Here is an 18,160-nt window from a genome sequence, read left to right on the forward strand (position 1 = left end):
AGATTAAAAGGGCCCTGAATGCCAGGCTAAGAGGGCCCTGAATGCCAGGCTAAGAGGGCCCTGAATGCCAGGTTAAGAGGGCCCTGAATGACAGGCTAAAAGGGCCCTGAATGCCAGGTTAAGAGGGCCCTGAATGCCAGATTAAACGGGCCCTTAATGCCAGGCTAAGAGGGCCCTGAATGCCATATTAAAAGGGTCCTGAATGCCAGGTTGAGAGAGCTCTGAATGCCAGGCTAAAAGGGCCCTGAATGCCAGGCTAAGAGGGCCCTGAATAACAGATTAAAAGGGCCCTGAATGCCAGGTTAAGAGGGCCCTGAATGCCAGGCTAAGAGGTGAGAGGGAGCCACAGAAAGGTTTGGGCAGAAGTGCGACATGAACAGATCTATGCACAAAAATTCTGTAAAAAAGAAATAGAAAAAATAAACATATTGGCTTTACATGATCTCTCAGTCTTTTTTACCTTCTGGGCGGCGATTTTTATCCAAAGTTTGTTGGGACTGCCTTGGATTACTGAGCCCACCGAAGAACCCAGGCTGCCACAGTTGCTCATGGCACAACCTTGCTGTTACTGTGTACAATGTATTCCTGGTTCTGCTTGTTTCCTTCAGCATCAGTTCATGTAAATCTTTCCAGGCTTTTCTAAAATCAGCTTGTTCATCATTTCTTATAGAACAATAACATCCCATTACTTTTATATACCTTGACTTGTTCAGCCATTCCCCAATGGATGGGCATCCTCTCATTTTCCAATCCTTTGCCACCCCAAAAACCTGCTACAAACATTTTGACATGGGGCCCTTTTCCTGTAATGTTCTTCTCTAAAATATATTGTCTCTGCGAGCAGATCTCTTGGGGAGCTTCCGGAGGCAACCTTCCTTTCCGTTCAGTTCAATAATCACCCCAAATGCAGCCAGGAGTTAAAGTCCAAATCCTTTACTTTCTCCTTCAAAGACTTGAATCTTTTCCTGGGCCTGGTTAGCTTTAATAGAGGCCTGTCTCTCTCCTTGGTTCCGAGAGCTCTTGTCGCTAGTCCGTTGTCTCTGCCAGCTTCAGCCTCTTGTCCTCCCAATGTCTCCAGCCAGCATGAAGGTGGAAGTGGGAATGACTCTAACTCTGCCTTTTCCAGAGTGGGCTTGTGGGCTTCTTCTTATATTTGCTCTCTAAAGGGGTGAAGTCTGATGTGTGACCTCCTTTAAAGGTGTGAACTATAAGCATCAGCAGCTTGTTTCAAGGCTGGCCCATAAGATTTTCCCTCCTTTGTGATTTCCTTGGGATGCAAACCCAGGAATGGCACTGTTGGATCCATCAGCCTTTACAGACGCCATATCTTCCCAGACCAGGGTCACTAAAAAATATTCACTACTTTCAGTCAGGGGCCGGACTTGTCAGGTAAAGATGTAATCAGTTTTTCTTGGTGATGGAAAAGGAGATTGTACATTAGGTTACGTTGGGCTGAACTGACAGATAAGTTCTCAGGTTCCTGCCAAGCCACGGCGCCCAGCTGGCTCTCATGGTCCATTAGAGAGAATGTGGCTTCTCAAATCAAAGGCCCTGGGTTCAGATGCTTACAACCCAGACTGTGGCTATTCAGTCATTTCAATCATGTCTGACTCTCTGTGACCCCATTTGGGGTTTTCTTGGCAAAGACATTAATGAACCTCCTCAAAAGAACTAATTAGAGCAAATGAGATCAACCAGAAAGTCCACTGAGTAAGAACTCCTAATCATGGGGCAGAGCCCTTCTCAGAAAAAGGCTTTTAAGGCACAAAATGAAATATATGGGATTATAAAGGAACCCAGTTACACTTAAACAAATTTATCAAAGCGTTTTAAAAGACACTAACAACAAATCCAGGGTGGTGTTACGAGTGAAGGGAACAGAGCCCAGGACTGACCTTCTAAGTCCAAAAAGTGGAAATCTGTCCAATAGACTTGTGATGGAAAGAACCATCTGCATCCAGAAAGTGGACTGTTTGTACTGAAAGTAGGTCACAAGGTAGTATTCTCAGTTTTTGTTGTTGTTTATTTGCTTTTTTGTTTCTCATCTTTTTCCTTTTTGATCTGCTTTTTCTTGTGCAGCATGGTAACTATGGAAATATATATTCATAGAAGAGTATTGCATTACTTGCCACTTAGGAGACAGGATGGGGGAAAGGAGAGAAAAAATTTAGAACACAAGGTTTTGCAAAGGTGAATGTTGAAAATTTCTTTGCATGTATTTTGAAAAATAAAAATATATTCATGATAATTGTGGAAATATGTATAGAAGAACTGCACATGTTTAACATATATTGGACCACTTGCCATCTAGGGGGAGGGATGGAGGGAAGGGAGGGAGAAAATTTGGAACACAAGGTTTTGCAAGGGTGAATGTTGAAAATTACCTATGCAGATGTTTTGAAAATAGAAAGCTATTATTTTTTTAAAATGGTAGTCTGAGGAAAAAGAGGCAGATGGGGTTGGATAAACCACAACGGTCTGCAAGGGATGCTATGAGATTAAGTTGTCCCCTACGAAGTGTTCTGAGAGGATTGAAAGGGTACCGGGTTTGGGCAATGGGTTTGTATCCAGACCTTATCACTTACTCTGGGATACCCCGTAGGTGTCATTTTCCCAGGTGAAAAAGGAAGAAGGTGGGATCATTTATCTATGATCGTGGCTGGAGATCTGCTCCACTGTAAGAAAGCCAGAGCTCAAACTTCCCAGATTCCTCCCTGAGAAGCCGGGTGGGGTGGACCGGGCCGACAGCTCAGCCCTTTAAAGTTTGGCCTGGGTCTGGCCCAGGGGCCCAGGCTTCGGAAGTTGCGTTCAGGCTGGCAAATAGCTCCAGGTAAGCTTTGAGTATAGATAATAATAATCACTGGCATTTACACAGAGCTTTGGAGTCTAACAAAACACTTTACCCACATTAATAAGAGTTGACATTTGTATAGGGATTTAAAGTTGGCAAAAGCTTTACATACATTTTCTCATTTTAACATCACACTAATCCTAGGAGAGTAGCCCCATTTTACAGATAGAGGAAATACTTTTATGTGTTATGTATATGTGTCTATATATGTATATATATATATATATAATGTATAGATATATGTGTGTAAATATGTGTGTCTTAGAGCTCACTATATGTATGTACATACACATGTGTATCTGTACATAATATCTACACATGTATATACATGTATATACTGACTGATATGTACATGTATATATGTACATATACCTATGTGCCTGTGTATACCTACATGTACACGTGTATTGTGCTCATATGAATTACATAAACACATGTGTATATGTACACATATACTATATTATTGCATATATATTTATTTTCTAATTCATATAGATGTTCTTGTCAAGAATAAGATGCAAATTCATTTCAAAACATCCCTGAATGCGGACCTGCTTTCTTGTAATCGCGTAATTTCTCAATGAACAAATTCTGAGAAAGATTTCTATTTGTCATTCTTTGACGTGACAGAAGGAGCCATCATCCTCCAAAGAAAGCAGAAACTCTCTTAGGCGGAGGGTCTCCAAGTCCTGGTGCAGCTGAGGGCCCTTAGCTGGGTGGTTCCTTGCAGTTCCCAAGACTTGGGGGGTCTGAACTCTGACCCCCTCATTATTCTCTGCATGAATGCTGATGTCAGAAGAGTGCTCTGATGGGCGTCTCTGCGCAAAACTGCAGAGCAAAGCAGAAATCCAGTGGAACCCTCACAATGAGGGTCAGCGCTCTGGGCAAGAATCAATGACCAGTGCCTGACAATGCCACGAAGGCAGTGCCCAGCTGGGCGGCTGGCAGACAAAAGGGGCCGGGAGATGGGGACCTAGGCAGAAGCCCTGGCCCAGTGGCTTGACGGTCCTTTGTGGGCCAGGAGCAGCAGGAGCCCCTGAGCACTCTGCCTAATGGCCGGCTATCCCTCCTGGCCTAGGGGTGGGCCCAGCTGGCCACTCCAGGGACAACAGCTTAAAGTACTTCTGTGTTTTAGAACTGGATGAGATCTTAGAGCTCACCTAATCCAACACCTTCTTACTAGAAAGATCCAGAAAGGTATTCGGAGTGGAAATGTCCAATGTCTTTAATTTTCAGATGGGGCAACTGAGTCTCAGAGACTCAGTCACACCGAGCCAGGACTGGAACCTCCGACTTCAAATCTAGTGCCCTTCTATGAAGCTGTACCTCCTACCACCATGTGGCAAAGAGGTCCATACATGGTGGACCTCCGACCCTAGTCCTCAGCACCTAATCTGTGCCGGGGAGAGCTCTAAATAACTCATCCAGCCAAAGTTCCGCCCTGGCAGTTACTGCCTTTAAGTCATGGGATTTTGCCATCAGAGTTCTCCCTTTAGCACTACGGATTCTTAAATCCCTTGTGCTCTACTAGATAGTCTTCATTTTGGAAGGAAAGAAGAAAGGGAAAGAAAAGAAGAAAAGGAAGGAAGGGAAGAAAGGAAGGAAGGAAGGAAAGAAGGAAGGAAGGAAGGAAGGAAGGAAGGAAGGAAGGAAGGAAGGAAGGAAGGAAGGAAGGAAGGAAGGAAGGAAGGAAGGAAGGAAGGAAGGAAGGAAGGAAGGAAGGGAAGGAAGGAAGGAAGGAGGGAGGGAGGGAGGGAGGGAAGGAAAGAAGGAAGGAAGGAAAGAAGGAAGGAAGGAAGGAAGGAAGGAAGGAAGGAAGGAAGGAAGGAAGGAAGGAGGGAGGGAGGGAGGGAGGGAGGGAAGGAAAGAAGGAAGGAAGGAAAGAAGGAAGGAAGGAAGGAAGGAAGGAAGGAAGGAAGGAAGGGAGGGAGGGAAGAAGGAAGGAAGGAAGGAAGGAAGGAAGGAAGGAAGGAAGGAAGGAAGGAAGGAAGGGAGGGAGGGAGGGAGGGAGGGAGGGAGGGAAGGAGGGAAGGAAAGAAGGAAGGAAGGAAGGAAGGAAAGAAGGAAGGAAGGAAGGAAGGAAGGAAGGAAGGAAGGAAGGAAGGAAGGAAGGGAAGGAAGGAAGGAAGGAAGGAAGGAAGGAAGGAAGGAAGGAAGGAAGGAAGGAGGGAGGGAGGGAGGGAGGGAAGGAGGGAAGGAAAGAAGGAAGGAAGGAAGGAAGGAAGGAAGGAAGGAAGGAAGGAAGGAAGGGAAGGAAGGGAAGGAAGGAAGGAAAGGAAGGAAGGAAGGAAGGAAGGGAAGGAAGGAAGGAAAGGAAGGAAGGAAGGAAGGAAGGAAGGAAGGAAGGAAGGAAGGAAGGAAGGAAGGAAGGAAGGAAGGAAGGAAGGAAGGAAGGAAGGAAGGAAGGAAGGAAGGAAGGGAAGGAAGGAAGGAAGGAAGGAAGGAAGGAAGGAAGGAAGGAAGGAAGGAGGAAGAAAAAGAGGGAGGGAGGGAGGGAGGAAAAGAATAATGCATATCAGGCATTACCTATTAGGCTCAGATTGCATGTTGCCTAATTTTGCTGAAATGTTCTTTTTTTCTCATTCTTTTAGAAAGTCCTAACATGCTGAAATTCTTCCCTCAGGATCTCTATCTACCACATTGTACTGTAGAAAAACTTGTTTCCAGAGTGAGAAGACTTGGGTAGATCTCCGTGTATCTATGCTCTTAGTCTGAGTCTCAGTTTTCCAGCTGTAAAATGGGTCACGAAAGGCTCTCTTCCAGCCCAGAAGTCTCTGGCTCTGATTCTGGGATTCTTTGTTTTCAAGCGCTCAGATTTCTTGGTACTGTTAAGTATCCTAATCTGTTCTCCCCCAAGGCACAGACCCTGCTCCCCCTTCATAATGAGAATAAGTCCTAATTTCTGTTTCTTTAATAATCAGAGAAACTCATCAGAGAGTCACTTCGGGTTTCCTAGAACCAGACATAAATCAGCCCCTTACTTTATCTGCTTGGCAGTCCCCGCATTCAGCTGGTATAAATTTGAAAGCCCCAGGGTTCCAACCACACTATGAGAAGGCATCAGGGATAAAAAAGCAGCAAAAGGGGTGTGGTGTGTGTGTGAGTGTGTGAAGATTTTACTTTAAAAGATAACCCCATTTACAGATCCCAAGGAAGATACTTCAGTATTTTTTTATGTAACTGATACCAGCAATTTGAAGATTTTCACTTAAGGCCTCCCAGGCCCCGCTGGATAGGTTAGCCATTGGGTAAGGGATTCCAGGCTGTCTTCCATGTCTGTCCCCCACGGATTACTGGTAACTCCACTCCCAAAGCTCACTGGTCACACAGAGGACGGAAGTCCTTCTAACTCAGGACAAAACCCGGTGGGAGCCAGCCAGGCACGTGGGACAGAGCGTGAAGGGGGCAGGGGTGTCAGTGTAAGACCCGGGCCACATCCTGCCACTGGCCCTTATTGGGTGACCTCATTTCATCAGGGAAACTTCTCTAGCTCAGGAGTTCTTCACCTCTTTGGGGTTGTGGATCTTTCAGAAGTCTGGGGCGGGCCCTTCTCAGGATGCCTTTTAAATGCATAAAACAAAATGAGATTACCAAAAAAGCTTTTCAGCAAGCCCCTTACATATTGAAAGGCCGTCCTAAACTACTTGTTTTTAGAAATTCAAGTCCGCAGACGCCTTCTCCCCCAGACTAAGACTTCTGGGAGAAAGACACAATCTTCTTCAATGGAGAGTCTTCACTTCTTTCACTTATACTGCGGTAGCAGCATCTTCCCTGCCTCCCTCTCCCTAATCCTTCTCTTTAAGCAGAGGACCAGTACTCCAGGGCCCTTCATCCAGCATTTACGTGAAAACTTCTGTTAGCGGAGCCTCCCATCCCACTTCTGGCTAACAGACACTAAGGAAGGCACGTAATGTTGAAGCGAAACCTGCTTCTCTGCCGTTCTCTCTCACTGCTCCTCAGGCTGGCCTCTGGGATAAGGTTTTTAAAAGCCAGCTTCTTCTACAGGACAGAACACCCCAGACTGGCAGGTAGACTCTCCACCTCAAAAGCCTGCTCAGAAAAGGCGGCTCCCTATTGCTTTTAGGCCGGAATAAGAATTCCGGAGTCCGGTAGAGTCCCCCACCAAACTGACCCCAGCTTCCCTGCCGGCCTTCCTTCATGTTCCGTCCTCCAAGAGCCGAACTTCGCAGCCGGATGGAAGCGGGGCCACTTCGGCACTGAGTTTCCATTTCCAGCCGCCCCCTCCCTCCCCCGAGCAGAGCAGCCCTCCCCACATCTGTCAGAATCTTTCTTCAGGAACCTGGGCCCGGACTATTTTTTTTTTTTTTCTTTTCTCCCAGCAATTTTCCTACGACATCTGGATTTCTCCCTTCCCTCTCTCCATTATCTACTCTGTAACATATAGTGTGCATCCCCCATCCACCCTCCGCCCCGCTCCGTGCCCCCGGCCTCGGCGGTGCAGAGGCAACTAGGGGGTGCAACATCGAGTCTGGAGCCAGCAAGAACCGGGCTCAGCGCTAGCAGAGCCGTGAGGGGGCTGCGGGACCGCGCCCAGCCTGGCCGGCCCCTGGAGTCACCGAGAGCCCCTAGTTGTGTTATTCTGGGCAAATCACCTCGCTTTTCTCATCTGTAAAATGGGGCATAAAGCAGTACCTCGGGATGGTAAAATAATAGGATAAATAAGCTTGGCGCTTAGTAGGTGTTACATAAATGCTCATCCTCCCCTCCCCTCCCTCCCAGCTCTGTAACCTGTAGACGGGAGAGCCGGATCTATTTCCTTTTTTTTCTTTGTAGCCCTGGCCCTGGCCCTAACCCCGGCCCTAGCCCGGCCCTAGCCCTGGCCCTAGCCTGGCCCTAGTCCTGCCCTGGCCCTAGCCTGGCCCTAGCCCTAGCCTGGCCCTAGCCCTGGCCCTAGCCTGGCCCTAGCCTGGCCCTAGCCTGGCCCTAGCCCTGGCCCTAGCCTGGCCCTAGCCTGGCCCTAGCCTGGCCCTAGCCCTGGCCCTAGCCTGGCCCTAGCCCTAGCCTGGCCCTAGCCCTGGCCCTAGCCCTGGCCCTAGCCTGGCCCTAGTCCTGGCCCTAGCCTGGCCCTAGCCCTGGCCCTAGCCTGGCCCTAGCCCTAGCCTGGCCCTAGCCCTGGCCCTGCGGCTTGCACCTGCTAAAGGCTTGCTACATATTTGCCGAAACGAATTCTGACCCTTGAATGTTAATGTCAAGGCGTCGTCTTTGCACGATTTGCACACTCCGTTGGAGGAAGAGCGAGCAGTTTGCACTGAGCGAGGGAAGGAGGGATCCGACGCAGACTTGGGGCGGGCGGGCAGGGAGGGAAACGGCGCGAGTTGCATCTGCCCACGTTCCAGATGCAGTCAGTGGTTGTTGCAGTTCCCGAAGACTTTTTGCAACGACTTGCAGAAAAAGAAAAATGCAAACATTTTTGCGTTCCAATCTAGCAACGCTCCTAATGCTCTGACCTTGCAGGGGTGAGGTTTGCAGCGGCTATTGCAGGAGGGGATGCGGCCTGGGAGCTTAGCGGGTGAAGGCCGGGGCTCTGGGGCCGGGGAGAAGCCGTGGGTGCGAACCCGCCCTCCCGGGCAGCTCCCGGAGCAAACAGCCTAGCCCGAGACCTTGCCTCCGTGCGCGCCCCGGGACAGAACGGCCCAGACAGGGCGGGCTCTGCGGGGCTGCGAGTGGGTGCTGGCGCCAGCCCGGCCAGGCCGGGGGCAAGGGAGAGAGGCCGCCTCGAGCCCGCCCCTGGGGAAGAATCGGGGCTGCGGAAGTGCGTGCGCGGCATCGGGGGCGCGTCTCTCCCGCCCCGGACTGCAGCAGCCGGAGCGGCTCGCACGCCCGCGCAGGGCAGCCCCGTTTCGGCCGAGTCGCCGCGGTGAGCCCCGCTCGGTCCCGCGAGCCCGAGCCCTTTGCCCCGGGAGGGCGAAGGCGGCGCGTGGGCTCCCACGGGCCCGGCCCCGACGCTCCGGCAGCTCCCGCCCGAGGGCTCCGGGCTTTGCCGGGACTCCGCTCGGCTCGGGTTCTTTCAATGGGTGGGGCGAGTTGGTGGGCGGGGGGCGAGTTGGGGCATTCTTCCTGCATTATCAGTAAGACCCGCTCCTCTTTTGGGGGGACCCCCTTCCTTCTCCTCTTGCTGTCTTTCTCTAGGGGGCCGTTCCCGGGTCCCTGGGGCTCTGGTTACTGGGGAAGGGGACTTTGCAGCGCTTGGGGCACTGGTCAGTTATCTCCAAAAGTCCCCGCGTGCTGCGGGCTCTCCAAACCCCGAGTGGGAGGAAATGGTCACGTACACGCGGGACCCCCCCGGGAGGGCACTTTACTGCACCAGCGATGGCTGCAGCGTCTCTGGTGGGGGGTGCTCTGGGGGGGAGGGGTGTTCTGGCCGCCTCTGCTCCGCACCCCGCGCCCGGCTGCAGCTCGGAGAGGAACGGCCCGCAGGTACCGAGGCGGGCGGGGCGGGAATCGTCCGAGCATCCCGGACTTAGAGGTCTTAAACCCCCTCGTCTTGTAGACTGAGGCACCAGGAGGTTAGGGGTCGTGCGGCGAGCTGGAGACCTCGGGCCGTCTTTCTCCACGCCCCGCGTGCGGGGGGCGGGGCGGACGGGGGCCCGCAGCGGGATCCCCAGGGAGCGGGGGGCGGGGCAGGGGCGGGCCGGGCGCGGGGTGGGGGCTCTCCGCTGGTGACTTGGGGCGGGCGGGCGCTGGGCGCAGTCCCGCAGTCTGCTCACAGCGAGCGCTCGGCTCTGATCGGCAGTCCCCCGCCCGAGCACCGGCCTCTCGCCCAGCCCGACGCCATGCCCAACTTCGCCGGCACCTGGAAGATGCGGAGCAGCGAGAATTTCGACGAGCTCCTCAAGGCGCTGGGTAAGACGTCCGGCCGCGAGCCGGAGCCTGGGGGCTGGAGGGGGCTGGGGAGAGGGGCGTCTGCGGCGCCCGGCCGCCCCCTGTCCCTGGACGGCCGCTTCCCCCCCCCCGGGGCCGGGCCCCTTCTCCCCAGCCCCCCTTTCTCCGGCCGCACCGACCCGAGCTCTGTCCCCCTTCCCTCCCCGGGGCCAGGTGTGAACGCCATGCTGAGGAAGGTGGCCGTGGCCGCGGCCTCCAAGCCGCACGTGGAGATCCGCCAGGACGGGGACCAGTTCTACATCAAGACCGCCACCACCGTGCGCACCACCGAGATTAACTTCAAGGTTGGGGAGGGCTTCGATGAGGAGACGGTGGATGGGCGCAAGTGCCGGGTAAGGAGACCCCCGGGGTGGGGCCGAGGGCCGGAGCCGGGTCAGCCCCTTCAGTCGGGAAAGGAGCTTGGGCTCGAGCACAGGTTCCGAAAGGGAGGGGGTCTGTCCAAGGTAGCGTCAGTGGCAGAGCCCGGCTCCCCGGCTCCCTGCGCGGCTCTGCCCCGGGCTCGGTCCGGCTGCCTGGAGCTGCCCCACCCTCCCCCTTTAGCCGCCGCGGCGCCCCGAGCCGAGACGTCCCGCAGCTAGAGCCGGCCCACCCCCCCTTCACTCCCCTCGCTCTGTAATCTAATGGCCTTGGGTTTGGGGTGGGGGGGAGAAACGCTTCGGAGCCGACTTTCGGCCGGGGCTCCCTCCCTGGCCCGGTGAGCTTTTTCAAGGCTTTGTGTCTCTCGGCCCTTTTTCGTCACCTGTAAGAGGGTCCCGCGTCTTCGGCGTTCTCAGCCCCAAGCCCGGCCTGGGAGGGGAGGTGCCCCTGAAGCCACGGGGAGAACCGCCTCTTTTCCCCTCCAACCTACTTCTTACGTGAAATACTGGGGTCTTGTGGAGGAACAGTTTTTTCCACCGAAGTTCAACTTTCCAATGGCTTTCTCCCGCAGGCTCCCAAGTGACATTCTTAACCAGCTTTATTACGTTGGTTCTTGCTCACAGGTGTAAATGATGGTTCACCCTTTCCCGCCCCCCCCCCCCCCGTTTGGCTAGGAATGTGTTGGAGGAATGCTTTTGGATCTAGTTACAGTCAGCAAGGAGTGGACCACTGAGGAAATTTCCCTCGATGCCAAAAAAAAAAAAAAAAAAAAAAAAAAAAAAAAAAAGCCTGATATTATGCATTCTAAATGCCAAGAAACTAGGAATCTGTGGAAAAGCCTGGCTGCTCATCCTTGAAAAAGGAAGAATAAGAGAGGGGGACGGGTTTAAATAGTTCTTCTTTCTCCCCCACTGGTTCTAAAGCAGCTTTAAACTAAACCACAAATACGGGAAATAAAAACTCGGCCACCTTCGCTTCTGTCTTTGTAAAGGCGAAATTGAATTTGGCCCTGCCTCCTCCCGTAAGGGGAAGGGAGCTCTGCTCCTGCTTAATGAAAGCTTCCCAGGGCAGATGGAAAAGCAATTGGGCCAACTCCCCGTTATTGGAAGGTTGATAGAACAGACCCCCCCCTTCCCCTTTAAAAAAGAAAAGGACTTTATAATGGAGTTTTAAAAGAAAATAAACAAACTTCTCAGGAGTGCGAAGTATTTATTTTCCCTCCGACTGAGTTGTTCCTTGGAGTCCAAAGCCATCGGATGCAACTAAACAACCTTACTCAGTTTTTTAAATATTTGCACTCCACCCTCAAAAACATGTTACAGGCTGGAAGTGACATCGGTCAGGAGGCTGAAGTCCTAGTTAAATCACTGTTCACACAGAGAGTAGTCCCGTCTAGTTAGAACAAAAGCCCCCAAATTGGATGAGAATCTGCCTCAGACGAGCAAAAAGAGACTTAATTTGGACACATTGTTGAGGAATCTGTAGGTGGGAGGCCAGTTTTGATATAAAAGTTTCCCAGGGCACACAGTCTGGAGAGCGGGCCTTTATTTATTCCAACCCCCCTCCCACCCCTGATGCTGCCTAATGAATGTTTCCCATGTGTTAGTTATAAAGAGATTATGTGTCCATTCATTACTGCTCTCCCATATCCCCCCTCCACTCCATCCCCAAAGCCCAGCTGTTCCCCTGCTTTGTAGAATAATAATACAGTGCTGGGGAAGCAAAACAGAGGGGGTCATCCTTTGCACCTCGACGTCGTCCTACAGCACAAGAGAAATCATCTCCCCCAGCCATCCTGGCCAGGACCATTCTTCCTTCGTACACTCCCAGCAAGGAGCCCGATATTTCTCCTCGGGGCATCTCTGGTACCCAGGAGGGCATCCCTGTGCTTTTCCAAGACTCAGATACCCAGGTTTCCCAGAAAAGGCTTTGCTTAGCCCAGAGTAAATACTACTAGTAAAAAAGAGTAAAAGTGAAAATGAGTTTTCAGCAAAATAAAACATTTTAGGTATCAAAAAAATCGGGATCCCCCGTACAGTTCCTAATGATGGTTTCTACGGCTTGGAGTGTGATGGCTCTCAGGCCATTACCTCATAAAACCCTCTTCAGTTTCTTCTGGCTTGAGCAGTTTTTGATTCTTCTATGCATTGGCATTAATTAAGCCTCTAGATGCCTTAAAGGAGGGCTGTCTTCATGTATTTTAAGAAGAAAAATTGCATTCTCCTAATTTGTATTTCAAGACATAAATTGTGCCTGAGGACTGTCGACCATCCATCTCCCTGTGCTCTCAGTGTGTTTATACGGCCACAAGCCACTTAAGCTGCCTTAATTTTGGTTTTGTACCGTTCTGTCAAGGTGCCTTCTTGGCCCCCCTTGTTATTGATTGTGTGCTTGTGCTCCCCAGCAGCCATTGCTCTCCAGAGCTCTCATTGTTGGCCCTGCGCTGCTAAATAGAATTGATGGTGCTGATGTTTTCTGACTGCAGAGTTTGCCCACTTGGGAGAATGAAAATAAAATCTACTGCACACAAACTCTGGTGGAGGGCGATGGCCCGAAGACATACTGGACCCGGGAGCTGGCCAATGACGAGCTGATTTTGGTAAGGCCCTTCTTAGAAGTGGACGTTTCCCAGCCACTTTTATTGTGATGGGACCTAAACTGACTTCTTCCCCCCTGCTCCTGCTGCTTCTACCATCCTTCTGCCTCTGTCTTACTCACTTCCATCTTTGTCTGACCCATTTCTCCTGTCATCTCACCCATTTGTCCCCCCTTCTCTTTTCCCCTTTTTCTCTCCCCCAGCTTCTATATATCTCCCTCTCCTTTCCCCTTTCTCCTTCTTTCTCTTTCTCTCTTTTTTCCTCTTTCCCTCTCTCTCTCCTTTTCTTTCTCTCTCCCTCCTTTTCCTTCTCTCTCACCTCTACCTTCCTATTTTCTTCATTCTCTTTCCTTCTTTCTCTCCCTGTTGCTCTCCTCCCTCCCTTTCCATCTTCCTCTCTCCCTCTCCTGCCCTCTTTCTCTTAGTCTCTCTCCCTCTCCTTTTCTTCTCTCTCTCCTTTCTCTCCCTCTCTCTTTCCTTGGTCTCCTCCCTCCCTTTCCTCTTCCTCTCTCCCTCTCCTGCCCTCTTTCTCTTAGTCTCTCTCCCTCTCCTTTTCTTCTCTCTCTCCTTTCTCTCCCTCTCTCTTTCCTCGCTCTCCTCCCTCCCTTTCCTCTTCCTCTCTCCCTCTCCTGCCCTCTTTCTCCTAGTCTCTCTCCCTCTCCTTTTCTTCTCTCTCTCCTTTCTCTCCCTCTCTCTTTCCTCGGTCTCCTCCCTCCCTTTCCTCTTCCTCTCTCCCTCTCCTGCCCTCTTTCTCTTAGTCTCTCTCCCCCTCCTTTTCCTTCTCTCTCTCCCTCTTTCCTTCTTTCTCTCCCTGTCGCTCTCCTCCCTCCCTTTCCTCTTCCTCTCTCCCTCTCCTGCCCTCTTTCTCTTAGTCTTTCTCCCCCTCCTTTTCCTTCTCTCTCTCCCTCTTTCCTTCTTTCTCTCCCTGTCGCTCTCCTCCCTCCCTTTCCTCTTCCTCTCTCCCTCTCCTGCCCTCTTTCTCTTAGTCTCTCTCCCCCTCCTTTTCCTTCTCTCTCTCCCTCTTTCCTTCTTTCTCTCCCTCTCGCTCTCCTTCCTCCCTTTCCATCTTCCTTTCTCCCTCTCCTGCCCTCTTTCTCTTAGTCTCTCTCTTCCTCCTTTCTTTGTCCTTTCTTCATCTCACCCCTTCTGCTTTCTCTCTCGTTCCCTGCTTCCACACATCTCCCCCCACCTCCCAAGAAGGATAAGATAGGGTTGTCAGAAGCTGTCTCATGAGAAGTGACCTCACTGTATCCTAATAAACCTCATCACTTGCTTAGAGGATGCAGTGGACGTTCAGCAGATGGGAGATGGGGAGAGAATTGCAGTCCATTCTGCAGTTAATAACAACCACTTTTAATTCTGTAGCTCATTAAGATTATAGAAAGCACTTTGCTTACCCCCTCATGGGGGGTACTATCTCCAGTGCTATCTCCATTTGGCAGAAGAGGGAACTGACATTGGAAGGGAGGTGATCTGTCCAGGGTCCCCGGTTCTAGATCATCCAGGTCTCTGTACCCCAGGGCTAGCATGTATTTCATTAACCCTGCTGGCCGGTACCTCCTGAAACGCCGAGCCTGGGGTGAAAGGGAGCTGACTGCCCTCTGAGAACATACCGTAAGAGCCTGGCCAGGAGGCTGGGCTGGTGGTGTGACTTTGGGTTTATTGGAACCGGCTTTCACCAGCTCCATTTGTCCTTGGGTTAACCAGTGACTTGTCACGTTTGCAGCCGTTTCTTAGCAGGAACAGCTAGAGGTCACCTCGCTGGTAGGAGGGTAAATGATGCTCCCGGGGAAGCAGCTTCTGGCTTCGCTTCCATTTTTGCTGTACAAGATGAATACCAATTACACATCTTTCTCCTTGAGCCCTGCCTTCCCCTATAAGCCAGTGAGGATCCCGTAAGTCCCTTTCCATCTTGCAGAGGAAAATGAATAGGCGATGACCTGCTGGGGCCCACCTGCTAATTGGGGAACTGGGATTTGAATGCAGTGATCATGATTCCAAGCCCTGTAGAATTCATTTCCCTAGGATAGGCATTTATTAAGTGCCTGCTGTCTCCCAAGAATATAGACATAAGAAATATCCCGTTAGCACAATGCCTGGCGCTGAATAAAATGTTGGTTCATTGAGCGATTCTACAGCACAGCTCGTTCACAGTGGAGGCAGTGAGTGCAGAAATCATCCGAAGCCTTGGAGTTAGGTTCCGGTACTGATAGCTTGGGGACAGCAGAATCTGGAACTAGACATCTGTGGCTCATTCCCTTGTTCTCCAGTACAGGTTCCCTCATCCATCCTGACCTAGGCAGGGGGCCATAAGTGTCAGACCGGGAACCGTCTCAGAGCTAGAGATGGAGGGTACCCAGAGGAGGAGGAATTAGGGTGGGCTCTGCTTGACCCAACAGTAGAATCTGTAAGGGACAGATTGACCCATTGGCAACTTATTACAGATGAGCTTCTTAATTGCCACGGAGCTGCTCCCTAGTGGGAGTTAAGAAGCTCCCCATTTCTGGCATGGTCACTCGTCCGGGATGTCACTCAGCTGACCCTCTTACTTTTGGCTTCTTCATCTGGAAAATGGGACCCAAAGTTCCCCCTACATGTGACACGCTAGCTGTCTAAGCCATTGGGGCCCAGAATGGAAGTGTGCCAGGTTGAGATGGGTCCCAATTGGGCTCGGAGTCTTCTTCCCATCTCTTCCCTCATTCACAAAGTATAGTTGCCATTTTGAACAAGCATTTTTTATTACAGTAAGGGAAGGCTGGACCACTTAACCATGGCTGGCTGCTAATGGCCTTAGGGGAGCACAGTTATTAATTTGTGGGTTGGAGCTCTGTTTTTAAAAACTGACTCTAAAGACTCCAAGGGCATTTCCTCCTTCCTGCATGTGTGTTCTTTTCCATGTCAGCTGCAGGAAGGATGGAGAACAACTCTGTAAATGATAGTTGTCTTTGGGAACAGATAAAACATTTTAGGATTATAGATTTAAACTGGGAAGGGCCTTTAAGGTTAAGTAGTCCAGCACATCCCCTTTTATAGATGGGGAAACTGAGGCCTGGAATTAAGTGGTTTGTCAGGTTGGGAATGCGAGACGGAGCCTGGTCTTGGAGCTCAGGCCAGGGTGGTAGGTAGGAGATAGGAGACGGACAAATGGGTAGATGGATACAAACAGCCAGGATATTTATTGAGTGCTCGCTCTATGTCAGGCTCTGTGCTACGTTCTGGGGAAATGAATACTAGGTCCAAATGAATGCACATAATGAATCCCACGTGTATTCAAATTCAAACCACTAAAGTTATAATTATTTAAACTAGGAGAATTGCTTTCAGCCCAATGGAAATATGCATTACATCAACAATTCATATTTAGACTAATTGAGACCTTGTACATACATAAGCACGACAGACCCTCAAGGAGTTTACTTCCTGATGAGAGAAGGTGGGGGAATGGTGCTCAGGGTGGTAACGAGGAGTTCACAGAGTGATTCTTGTTCACTGCACATTTTCCATGTTCCCCCGTCTAGACCACCTTCAGTTGGTTTTATGTCAGGACCCGCTTACATCTCGCTTGCTCTCCTGCTGTAAAAGCATTTTGCCGTGAGCACAAATAGTGATTTCTAATTTATGATCCCTCGGGCTGCACCAGGGTTTGCAGTTCCTAAAGACTCATTCCCCTTACAGATGGTTTAACATGGGAGAGGTGCTGGAAGGCAGCCCTGGGCCCTTGCCATCCTTAGGGTGTGGGAAACTTTAGGCCCAGAGAGGGAGGCTGGGCCCAGGGTCACAGAGCCCATTGATGGCCAAGCTGGGACTCAGACACCGAGCTCCTGCCCCATCACTCTTGCTGCCTTCTGTATTTGGGCCTCAGGCCAGCCTTATGAGGCGGGGTCAGAGGGCCGGATCATTGGGAAGCTGCGAGGGCGAAATGGCTGTCCTGAGGTCAGACGGCTAGTGAGGGACGGATCTGTGACCCCAACTGCTGTGTCCCGAGGGCGAAGACAGGGTTAAGTTTAGGCTTTCGAAAGCGAGACGAGAAGTTGGGTTTTCCCACAGCGGGGTCTGAGGAAGCAGGGACTGGGATGACTTGATCCACACCATTCGCCCTTAGCCGGACCCTGGGAGCCTCCATCTTCCGTCCCTCTGTTCTCTCCCAGCCACGGTTCTGAGCCCACAAGAACCCTGCGGGGGGATGAGCCAGGGAGGACGGAGAGCAGAAGTAGAACAGAAGGGAACCCTTCACAGATCCTCCCTCACGGGGAACGAGAGGGGGGCTGTTGGGACTCATGTCTCCCAGGACGGCCCAGGAACAGAAGAGCCCTTTCTCATTCTCTGCCCTCGCCCTCACCCGCTGCCCAAGGCCTCCCTCGGTCTCTGCCCTTTGCGTGAGAAGTGGGAAGTCGGGCAGACGGACTTCCCGAAGGGCAGAGACGGCACCATTTACCAGAATCCTCCCTTCTGGCTGATTCCCACTTCTCCTTCCTTTCTCCCACAGACTTTTGGGGCCGACGACGTCGTGTGCACGAGAATTTACGTCCGCGAGTAAAAGGATGATCCGGTCTGGTCCTGGGGGTGGGAGGGGGGCGTAGAAAGAAGGCATGTGAACCCGTGTTTGTGAGGGGCTGGCTCCTTAGGGGACCCAGGACCGAGTCTTCCTGAAGCAGCTTTGGTGTGAACCCGACTTCAGGCAGAAGCCCCGCGGCCACGTTAGGTGTGTCCCGTTTTGTTTCCCGTTCTCTCCTAAGACATCACTCTCCTTGTGTGTTTGCCATTTTGTATCTTGGAGTTTATATGGTTTGAACTCATTAAATTTGTTGGGCACATTTCAAGTCTCCTTTTTTCCTGGCAGAGCCCTCGGCCGCCGATCGCTGGTTCTTTGTTCATTCACTCATTCGTTCCACAAACATGGGCGAGGAGGGGCAGGGGCACACTGCCCTTCTGGGATGACCCTAAATCCGTCTCCCAGCTTTCACTAAGTCCCTGCTAATAGGGGGTGCTGAGTATGCAAGAAGGGCCCCTGCTCAGAAGGGCTGATGTTCCAGGGGACGGCGCTGGTCAGTCACCCAGCATTTATCAAACACTGTGCCAGGCACGGTGCTGGGAAGGCAGACGTGCCCTCGGCTCTAGTGATGATAGCATGCACCTAGTACGGGGACGCAGGAGCTCTATAAGCAGGGTAAACTGAAAGCTGCAGGGTGGGGAGGAAATAAACTCAAGCTCTGCACCTCAGTTTCTTTATCTGTAAAATGGGAGTGAATTTAATGATGTGGAATCTATAAGTCCAAAGTGAGTGGGATGGGGCATTAGCAGCTGGGGGAATCGGGGAGGACTTCCTGCAGAAGATGAATGATTTTTTGTGGATCATTGCACCCTAAATAGAAACAGGGACCCCCAATCTGTGCACAAGGATCCCTGCAGGCACGCTGACTTGCTTCTAAGATGTAAGGTTACCTGTGTTCTAT

At 51.4% G+C, this 18,160-nt stretch overlaps 1 protein-coding gene across 1 annotated transcript; it reads left to right on the plus strand.

The window, feature by feature from the left end:
* Positions 1-8,618: 8,618 nt before the first annotated feature.
* CRABP1 (cellular retinoic acid binding protein 1) lies at positions 8,619-17,521 on the plus strand. The gene is made up of 5 exons (XM_074296466.1): positions 8,619-8,729; positions 9,606-9,715; positions 9,908-10,086; positions 12,597-12,710; positions 17,194-17,521. Exons 2-5 carry the CDS (start codon positions 9,646-9,648, stop codon positions 17,242-17,244), a joined length of 414 nt encoding a protein of 137 aa, XP_074152567.1. The 5' UTR covers positions 8,619-8,729; positions 9,606-9,645; the 3' UTR covers positions 17,245-17,521.
* The last annotated feature ends 639 nt before the right edge of the window (positions 17,522-18,160 follow it).

Source organism: Sminthopsis crassicaudata, chromosome 2 (assembly GCF_048593235.1).
Source record: "Sminthopsis crassicaudata isolate SCR6 chromosome 2, ASM4859323v1, whole genome shotgun sequence".
NCBI lineage: Eukaryota > Metazoa > Chordata > Mammalia > Dasyuromorphia > Dasyuridae > Sminthopsis > Sminthopsis crassicaudata.

Bases quoted from the DNA above. Each gene is read 5' to 3' on its own strand.
- CRABP1 (XM_074296466.1), top strand. From the start codon at position 9,646: ATGCCCAACTTCGCCGGCACCTGGAAGATGCGGAGCAGCGAGAATTTC. The intron at 9,716-9,907 runs GTAAGACGTCCG...CCCCGGGGCCAG, and splicing joins CGAGCTCCTCAAGGCGCTGG to GTGTGAACGCCATGCTGAGG. The intron at 10,087-12,596 runs GTAAGGAGACCC...TTCTGACTGCAG, and splicing joins TGGATGGGCGCAAGTGCCGG to AGTTTGCCCACTTGGGAGAA.